Genomic DNA, 9,886 nt, shown 5'->3' on the forward strand with positions numbered 1-9,886 from the left:
TAATATATAATAAATTAAATAAATAAATACATAATCCATACATAAATGTATTCATTTTATTGTAAATATAACATTTATTTTATTTTGTATTATTGTTGTTTTTATAATAAATTTAGAAAATTATAATAGTTTTTATAATATAAATATAATAAAATATTGCTCCAACATGAAGGAAATTCACACTTGTGAAAGGCACACTTGCTATGTCTAATAATTTTAGAATACTTTTTATAATATATATATTATACTATATATATTATCATTATACATATATTGCATTTGGAAAATAAATTACATTTTAAAAATATATTTATGGGAAAATAAACACATAGCAACCCACAGATGTTAATACCAAGTGCAAACGGGGCCAGAGAAGCTGCCTAGCTAAAGTTAGACTTTACAGCTGAATGTTGGAACTTACAGTGAAATTTATCTGGCAGCCTCCCATGATGTAGTCCAGAAAGGTGTATTCCTTGGTAATCTGAGACAGCAAATACAACCAAGTCCAGAAACGTTTGCATTGAATGTTGAGAATGAAATCAGACAGGTGTGTTTATGTGACACAGTACCTGACAAACTTTCACACTCACTACTCCAGAGTTCTTATAATTTTTCTTCTTCTGTTTCTTCTTACTGTTTATACACTCAAACTCGGCCTGCAGGACACAAATCAGCATCTTTAGTTCAGAAACATTCACACATTCATCAGGTACTGAAATCAAAAGTGTGTTGAGGATCATCTCACCGGAGCGCTGCGAGAGGCCTCTTGTAGACGCTTCATATTGGTCTCAAAACTCCCTATCAAATCATGAGATCCATCGCTGTCATAATCGTAACATTCAACCTAAAAGAGGGTTGAAAAATACAGCATGAAGTAATCTGGAGTGAATGAGATTGAAGGGTAAAATAGAGGGGAATTTAGAAAGGTCATGCAAAAAAGTCCACCAAATGAAAAACCATAGCACAGGTCTATGGGTCTCTTCATTGAAAAATTTGTAAGACACCACAAAAATAGCACACCAAACTTGAGAACTCTAAATGAGTAGATGAATGAAAGATGTTGCACACCCTGCCATCTCCACTGCACACATTTCATAAGGTTAGATATATGAAGAAACCTGTTGTCAAAGAACATTCTAGCAGCAGTGTGTTCTCGGAATCCTTCACTAGGACAGTGAGTCTTTCTGAGAAAACAGCATAATTTGAAATACAGTAATTAACAGTATTCTGAACTCAGTTATATTCACTCTGTTTTAGGTGTAATGCAGAAAAACTAAAAACATCTTGAACTTTTTAAGTAAAATAAAACATTTAAAAATTACAATTAATTACATACAATTTAAAATTATCATTTGTACTCCATGACTTACCACTGAAATACAGTAATTAATAGTATTCTGAACTCAGTTATATTATTTGATTTACAGCAACTCTGGTTAATGTGTAATGCAAAAGAAATAAAAATATATCATTTTATAAGTAAAATAAAACATTTACATAATTATAATTAATAATATACAATTTATTAATAATATACAATTTAACATTTTAGTTTGTACTCCATGACTTATTGCTGAAATACAGTAATTAACAGTACCCTGAACTGAAATGTACAGTAACTGTCTTTAATATGTAATACAAAATAAATAAAAATATATATTTTTATAAGTAAAAAACATTTCTATAATCACAATGAATTATATTAAATTTAAAAGTTACAATTTATTTATTTTTAATTATTATTATTTTTAAACAATTATTTGATATATGTTTGTTATTCATTTATTTTATATTTTTATATATTCTGTTAAAATAACTTTGTTTTCATTGTAATATCAGCAAATCTGCATGCCCCTTTCATCAAGCTAGAGTTCAACACATGAAAATGGTTGACAATGACCTCATTCAGGAAACAATTTCGACAGAATAGCTCCTGTCTACTGATATATGAAGGACAAACCAGCAGCTATTCAGTGACAAACATACATTTAATTACAAATGAAACAGCCGTTCTGATGAAAAATACCTGCTCTTTCCCCAACAGTGAGTTTCCCTTTAAGATGCTTTTGCAAGAAAAATAACAATAAGTCATGAACACTGATTGTAAGCCACCAAAAAACCCTTCTGACTACCAAGCCAAAGCAAAGCCAGAGTTTTATAGCTTCTACAATGAAGCCTCAACAATTACGGATTGTTCATCCAAGAGGCCAGCCTTTTATATGACACTTGCTTTTTAATGTTATAAAATAACTTTTTAGAACAACCAATGAACACAGACTCTACCTTGATTGGTTTCTCCATGTCTCCTGCACAGAGAGATCGTAGAGGGATTTTAAAAGGCCTCCAGCAAGGATTCAAGTTATTCTTCACCACCTGGTATGAAAGATAGCCATTAAAGGGATAGTTCACCCAAAAATAATAATTCTGTAAGACCTTCATTTATCTTTAAGCACCCTCTGTTGTAGCTAATACTCCACATCTACATGCAAACACACAACACACAATGCACCTCAGTTCTGTGAGCAAGCTGCCAGCCGGTTTCCGTCTGCCTGTAAAATTCCAGGTAGGGGTCTGATTTTCCAAATAAATCCTGCAAGGAAACCCAAATTTAGACACTGAATGCATTTCACAGTATAAAAGTAAAGCAAATTCACAAACTCACATCTCATGGCTTACCTTATTGTCCAGTTTTCTAGCCTCCGCCTCAAAATTCACAACTCTGTTGTCCTTGATTTCCTCTGCACTGATCTGAAGTGAATATAAATATACAAATATCTGCTGTTATAACACGGCAATAGTGCATTCTTGATTCTAATCAGTTGACAGACATCTTAAAGTGGTGATCAATATTTTATAACTGTTTTATTGAGCAAGGATGTATTAAATTGACCAAAAGTGACAGTAAATGTTATTAAATATTTATATTTTAAATAAATGCTATTTTTTTATCTAGTCATCAAAGAATCATGAAAAAAATTAGTTATTAGTAATCGTGAAAAAAAAGCAGTTATTTTAAATTGTAATAATATTTCACAATATTACTGTTTTTACAATATTTTTTGTATTTTTGACCAGATAAATGCAGCCTTGGTGAGAGTAAGAGACTTAAAAAAATGTACAAATCTTACTAAATAGAGATATTAAATATTATATAATTATATATATATATATATATATATATATATATATATATATATTAAAACTGTATTTTATATATATAAGTCCATCACCATCCACAATAAGCTGATGTTCTTTATGCCACAACAACTTTATGGACAAATATTATTCTCAAGCAACCACATCTAAAGTAAATATGATGTGAAATATCATGGACTTTCACCGTAATCGTTCCCTTTCCTGCAGGTTTCTTGTTCTTCAGCACCAAAGGTCTAGTCAGCTTGCTACTAGAAACAATCTGTGTAGAAATATAAAAAAAAAACACATCAGACAATCATGCAGGAAAAATGAATTCAAAACATGGATGTTTTGGATCTTTGGTTGTCTTACCTGACCCAATGAGCACTCGAACTCGCCCAGGAAGTCATCATCGCTCAAATCAATGGTTTTATTATCAATATCGTAAAGGCCGAATCTGAGCTTCTGAACGACCTCAAAGTAGTAATCGACAACAAACTTCTTGGCAAATTTTGGGCTTAAGCAGTTCTTAACCCTGTCAGTGCGATCGACCTACGAAACAAAACACTTTCAGATTCCAAAACAAGCATTTTCACATATACATTTGAACAGTATGCACAACAAACAACAGTTGAACTAACCTCAAACCACTGGTTTCCAGATGTGTTCATGAGCAGGACACACAGTGGGTCAGATTTGGACCCCACATCCGTGTCCAGCAGGTTTTCACAGGAGACTGTCAGCTCCACCTTGGTCACACACGAAACTGCCATTGGACTGATCTGTTTACATGGAAACATTACATGGAAACTTGATGAATGTGCCATGAGAACTGAAAGCATTTGAAATAACAGCATTTCCAACTGGTAGACAGTCATATTAGGAACAATCCAGTGGTTTCTGTATTTCTCTTTGTGCTTGATAGCATTGCATGCTGTGGCCTCTGTAACTACTATTTAAATAGGCCAAACTGCAATATGTATTTATATATACAGACAGATATATTGATTTAATTTATTAGGGCTAGTTGTTAGCACCTGTACTGGTTGAAAATAATGTGACAGAGTAAGTTTTAGTTTCCCACGCTACTTATTGGTTTAATCAACCTAACTTGTCAGAACACATTCTGATTGAATCCGACCGGTTCTGTAGCTACTGTAAATAATGACTAATGTGTTTAGTTCAGAATCAATAATGGCTTTTTTTAGTGTTGCTGATGTTGTTTCATTATGAATAGTAGTTTAATAAAAATACAAATAATAATAAACTGATTTTTGTTTGTTTTTTTAAAGCCTATTTAATTTAAATGAACAACTGAATACAGTACTATTGTAATTGCACATCTTAAGTCAACTTGCAACTAGTTGCAACATAACTGTTCACACAGATTACTTAAGTCTCTCTAAGGCAATTAATTTATTTAAATTAGTGTATGTTGTGTATATGAGTCTATTGAATATGTATATATTCAGCCTATTAGGGTTATCTCTACATTATATATTTTATACAATACAATTTTAAGCTCCACATCACCTGGAATGAATTCAAACAAATAAATGTAATTATAATGGCAACACTTTACAACAAGGTCTCATTAGTTAGCATTAGTTAATGCATTTATTTTTTGTATTTTTGACCAGATAAATGCAGCCTTGGTGAGAGTAAGAGACTTAAAAAAATGTACAAATCTTACTAAATAGAGATATTAAATATTTTATAATGGCAACACTTTACAACAAGGTCTCATTAGTTAGCATTAGTTAATGCATTAACTAAAATGAACAATACATTTGATACAGTGCTTATTAATCTCATTAATTTTAGTTTGTGTTATCTCGGGTTGTTTAAATAATTTTAGCAGATAAAACCTTTGATTTGAAAAATGTATTAGTAAATGTTGAAATTAACATTAACTGAGTTTAATAAATTCTTCAGAAGTATTTTTCATTGTTAGTTTATGTGAACAAATGGAACCTTATTGTAGTGTTATCATTATATCAGTTTATTTAAGTGGCTAACCAGTTATACTTGTACTATGCATATAATCATAATAAAAAATATATTTTTAGTGTATAATCTTACTTTAAGTGTGAGTTATACAGTAGTGTGATTGATAGGTGTTGTTTTCATGCAGAAGGGTGTGTGTGCGCTTGAGCAGAATGAGCTGTAGGTAGGCTACAGTCATTTAAACAGAAACCTTGAGCACGAGAGGAGGTGTGTGAGGAATCACTGTGCAATTCTGTGTGGGAGGAACAATGGAGACTCTTGAATGGAAAACTTGACTTATTATCAGTGCTGTCATCCCATGTTAGACATTTAATAGGTGGTTATTAAGTGAAATGGCATTTATTGAAGTTATTTACCCATATTGAAAGTAGGGTAGCATCAAATGGTAATAAAACACAATGTTTTTCTAAATACTAAGTACTAAATAATTAGCATATTTGTGTACCATGGTATGTACATAAACGCCAAGGTACTTCCCAAAATACCACGGGCATGTACTGTAAACAATAACTGGCACATATCCAAAATAAATATGGTATTACCCTGGTAAGTTTTGTTGCAGTAACAAACAGCAAATTATAAATAACACAGTATAATAAATTGTTATTATTAGCATTGAGCTATGCAGAAACCTATACATATAGAAATATGTATATGGAATACATATGGAAATTTCCCTAATGTTTTTTTTTTTTGCATTTAAATAGCTTTTACATGAACATAAAGAAAGGCAGGAACAGAACAAATAAAGAAAAGAGGATTAAAAAAAAAAGTATTAATCATGGTACATGAAAGATCTCATCATATCTCTTCAAAAAATAAATACATTTTTTGTTATTAATTACTCTTAGTGATTTGATTAAATGTTCTACTTCACATACGAAATCTATAAAAGTAGGTATTTTCTTACGAAACCTTTGTTTGTGAAAATAGAATTTTGCCACAAGGATGAGAAAGTTAACAGTAGATTCTAAAGATCTGTTTTGGTTTTCAAAAAAGCAAACAACATCCTTAATGTGTAAATTACAGTTCATATTAGCTTTAGAAAAAAAAATAGGAACTCAAATCTTTCCAGAAAAGTGATGGAACATTACATGAGAAAAATACATGACAAATATCTTCCCTTTCTTTTTTACAGAAGGTGCATATATCAGCTACATAACAACATTTCGACACAAAATGAAAGTTCCCTAATGTTCAGCTTGACGCATCTTTACCGTGACGTCATCATCTGCTATGCCGTTGGCTATACTCATACGGCTATGGAAATAATTGTGTTAACTACAGCAACACTGTAACTTAAGGATCTCGATTTTATGCCATAAAAATAGTCTGAATATCTTACCTCGAGTAGTCAGTAGTCGGTGTCTGACAGCGTAACTGTGTTACTAGTTTCGGTTCAGTTTGGTTTATTTTTCCTTGTGTTTCAGTCTCCTCGATGTTGTGAAGCTTGTTGTTATAAATGTTGTCATAAATAACAACAAAGTCTCCAGAATCTAATGTAAAGCGCCTGTTTTAATCCGTTCTTGAGGGAAGGCCGTTGCTTCGCCCCTCTGACGGTATACAGCGCATGCGCACTAGATTACGAAACTACTCTTGACAGCCACAACCGGTGGGAGTGTCTCCACAGATTGTTTGTTTTGGCTGTTAAATTGTATCTGTACTTTTATTTTGAACATTTCGAAATGATTTGTTACATTTCATAACTTAAATGAACATATGGTTAATCTAAACCATTTTAAAATGTTTTAATAACCGGCCTCTTGAGTAAGAACTCAAAATACACAATTTCATGTGCTAAAATGCTAAAGCGATCAATATAAAGAGTATATACATATATTTAGCTATGTTCAGTCAGAATCAACTAATTGACGTTATTCTATTAGTCGAAATGTCTTAAAAGGGAGCATGAAATACAGAGCGAACATTTAAAAGTAATTCTGTATTACAAAAAATTAACTCACAGGGATTAATAACTGCACTGTGAAACATTTCCTACCATAAATCTCTCAACATAAAAAGCATTAACGACAAAACGCCATCAAATGGAGAGCTAGATCAGTTTATTTAAACAGAAGCTAAAGATAACCATGAAACTGTGCTGTGCTGTGCTGACAGTTGACATTCTCAATGGACACTGAAGGACTGTGCCACTTGAAAACCCACCAGGAAGGATTCAAGAATATATTTGTAACAAACAATTATCTAATATAAGATTTAATATATTTAGTTACAATTAATATGCCATAAATACAACATGAAACTGTGCTGTGCTGTGCTGTGGTGACAGTTGACATTCTCAATGGACACTGAAGGACTGTGCCACTTGAAAAACCACCAGGAAGGATTCAAGAATATATTTGTAACAAACAATTATCTAATATAAGATTTAATATATTTAGTTACAATTAATATGCCATAAATACAAAAACACTTTGTATATACAACACATATCTGTTTATCCTATATTTATTACACTAAGTATATACAGTAGCTATGTTCATATCAGTTTTGGAGCTGGTGTGTTTGTGAATGACTCATATAAGCAGTCCTTTGATATTAAATTAAATATTTCTCTTAAAGTAGATAGTCTGACAGCAAATATTTGAAATATTAAATCCAATTGTCAATATAAAATCTTCAAAAAAGCCTAATGAGCATAGGCAGTGCTGGTCTACTGTTCAGTTTTCACAGAAGATATAAAACACACATGACAACAATATTTTACAGTAAAACAGAATCAAAACAGATGGCTGCAGTCTATTGTGCCATTAAAATGAATCGGATTTTCCAGTGCACATTTGTCTTAGACTGTCCAACTCTTCTGTCATTTTCTGCTTCTGGTTTTCAATGATGGCCATGCGCATCTCTAAGCTCCGCACATAGTCCTTCTTCCTGCGTCTGTACTCTTTGGCCGCCGTCCTGCAAAAAGCACAAGCAACTAATGAGCATAGGCAGTGCTGGTCTAGTGTTCAATTTTCACAGAAGATATAAAACACACATATGACAACAATATTTTACAGTAAAACAGAATCAAAACAGATGGCTGCAGTCTATTGTGCCATTAAAATGAATCGGATTTTCCAGTGCACATTTGTCTTAGACTGTCCAACTCTTCTGTCATTTTCTGCTTCTGGTTTTCAATGATGGCCATGCGCATCTCTAAGCTCCGCACATAGTCCTTCTTCCTGCGTCTGTACTCTTTGGCCGCCGTCCTGCAAAAAGCACAAGCAACACGGGCAACACACCACATTGACTGGCTCTGGAGCACTTGGGCCTCCAGCGTACACACATGCACACATCACCACCTTTCGCACATGGGACGTCACAGACCATGCACCTTTTCTGATTATTACGAGGTGGCTAGACATTACGTGAAAAGCACGTTTGCTCTATAAACGGTATAGTCTTTCGTGTTTTGATTTGCAGTGGACTGTTGTTATTCGGTTTTGTGACAGTATAGGTCTTTAAGAGCCTTGAGTTCTTCAATAAGCGTCTTGTTTTGTTTTTCAAGCACGGCAACTCGGTTCTCGAGACATTTGACATATTCTTTCTTCTTCCGGCGACATTCCCGGGCAGCTTCCCTGGAAGCAACAACAGAGAAGCTCTGTGAGTGTTAAATACTGTAAATCTTACATTGTGTTTACAGGTCCCACTTCAAGCAAGTCAGAACTTCAGAGCATCATCGTGTCCAAAACAGGAGAACTTGAGCTGTGAATGAGTGATTTTTTAGTTGCATGTACAACGCAAATGATTCCACAAGCTTGGTTTTTCCATTCGAAGCGTCGTCATGAAACAAAGAAAGCTTTTAGAACATGCTCCACACACTGAGACTTAACTTTCATGCTCAAGCATGACGCAGTGATAGGCTACAAGCAAAGAATACAAGCCTTTGACTGCATCAGAAGTTGAAAGCAGACGAATGGATGCAACTGAAGAACATGTGAGACCTCAGGTGGTGAAAGAAGTGAGGGGATGACCAAGCAACATGCCAAGACAGACTGAAATGAGCTGTTATAATGATTTCATGCTCTTAGGCTACAGAATGCAGTGGTAATTCTGGAATGGGGAAGTGCGGCTGGGCATTACCTGTTTTTCATAAGTCGGAGTTCCCTCTTGCGTGATGCTTCCTCAGTCAGCTGCTGAGGGCTGGGCAGAGAACCGGGAGAGCCGTCCATCACCTGGGAAAGGCCAGATACGGGAGAGGAAATCTGATATGCAGACATACCTCCAGTGGTGGCTGCAAAAACACAACACATTCATTTACAGAGATCTTTTCAAATACATTATTTTACAGAACATTTACTGCATATTTTGTGTTTCCATCACAGGTAACAAGGATTTTTTTCTGCTGGCCCAGTCAGGGCCATTTTATTTTATTTTTTTTATATATATCATTTTCAATAAACTTGTAAGTGTTCTTTACAAAATAATAAAACTGTTCAACCAACTAGCACAAAACTTTCTCACATTGATCCCAGGTCATCTTTATTGTTGAGCCCCACATCTGCAATATTTAATCAGTGACTTTTAGAGGAAGCTGATATTGTGGAAATTGTTATGGCTGTTCTGGGCGTTATAGTGATGCTATGATAGCAAACAATACATTTTTACAAAAAGAAGTGTCCAAAAGCTTTTTGCTGCCAATAAATTGAGTGAGTTATTACTTACTGCACTAGTAACTAACTAAAAGAGAAAGAAAGAAAGAAAGAAAGAAAGAAAGAAAGAAGAAAGAAAGAAAGAA

General features: G+C 33.6%; 2 protein-coding genes across 2 annotated transcripts in view; both read right to left on the reverse strand.

Moving 5' to 3' along the window:
* LOC107677279 (copine-3-like) overlaps positions 1-6,717 on the reverse strand; it is an 11,954-nt gene extending 5,237 nt beyond the window's left edge. Inside the window, exons 1-10 of the mRNA XM_016472129.1 lie at positions 6,488-6,717; positions 3,777-3,917; positions 3,508-3,687; positions 3,341-3,415; positions 2,677-2,748; positions 2,510-2,590; positions 2,284-2,373; positions 746-844; positions 570-656; positions 422-481 (exon numbers count right to left, since the gene is read on the reverse strand). Of these exons, the coding sequence (XP_016327615.1) occupies positions 422-481; positions 570-656; positions 746-844; positions 2,284-2,373; positions 2,510-2,590; positions 2,677-2,748; positions 3,341-3,415; positions 3,508-3,687; positions 3,777-3,908 (876 nt within the window). The 5' untranslated portion in view covers positions 3,909-3,917; positions 6,488-6,717. The remainder of the gene's footprint in view (positions 1-421; positions 482-569; positions 657-745; positions 845-2,283; positions 2,374-2,509; positions 2,591-2,676; positions 2,749-3,340; positions 3,416-3,507; positions 3,688-3,776; positions 3,918-6,487) is intronic.
* Positions 6,718-8,281: 1,564 nt separating this feature from the next.
* LOC107677218 (cAMP-responsive element modulator-like) overlaps positions 8,282-9,886 on the reverse strand; it is a 4,373-nt gene continuing 2,768 nt past the window's right edge. Inside the window, exons 2-3 of the mRNA XM_016472031.1 lie at positions 9,232-9,382; positions 8,282-8,726 (exon numbers count right to left, since the gene is read on the reverse strand). Of these exons, the coding sequence (XP_016327517.1) occupies positions 8,582-8,726; positions 9,232-9,382 (296 nt within the window). The 3' untranslated portion in view covers positions 8,282-8,581. The remainder of the gene's footprint in view (positions 8,727-9,231; positions 9,383-9,886) is intronic.

The sequence above is a fragment of the Sinocyclocheilus anshuiensis genome, unplaced genomic scaffold (assembly GCF_001515605.1).
Source record: "Sinocyclocheilus anshuiensis isolate Anshui unplaced genomic scaffold, SAMN03320099.WGS_v1.1 scaffold392, whole genome shotgun sequence".
Taxonomy (NCBI): Eukaryota; Metazoa; Chordata; class Actinopteri; order Cypriniformes; family Cyprinidae; genus Sinocyclocheilus; species Sinocyclocheilus anshuiensis.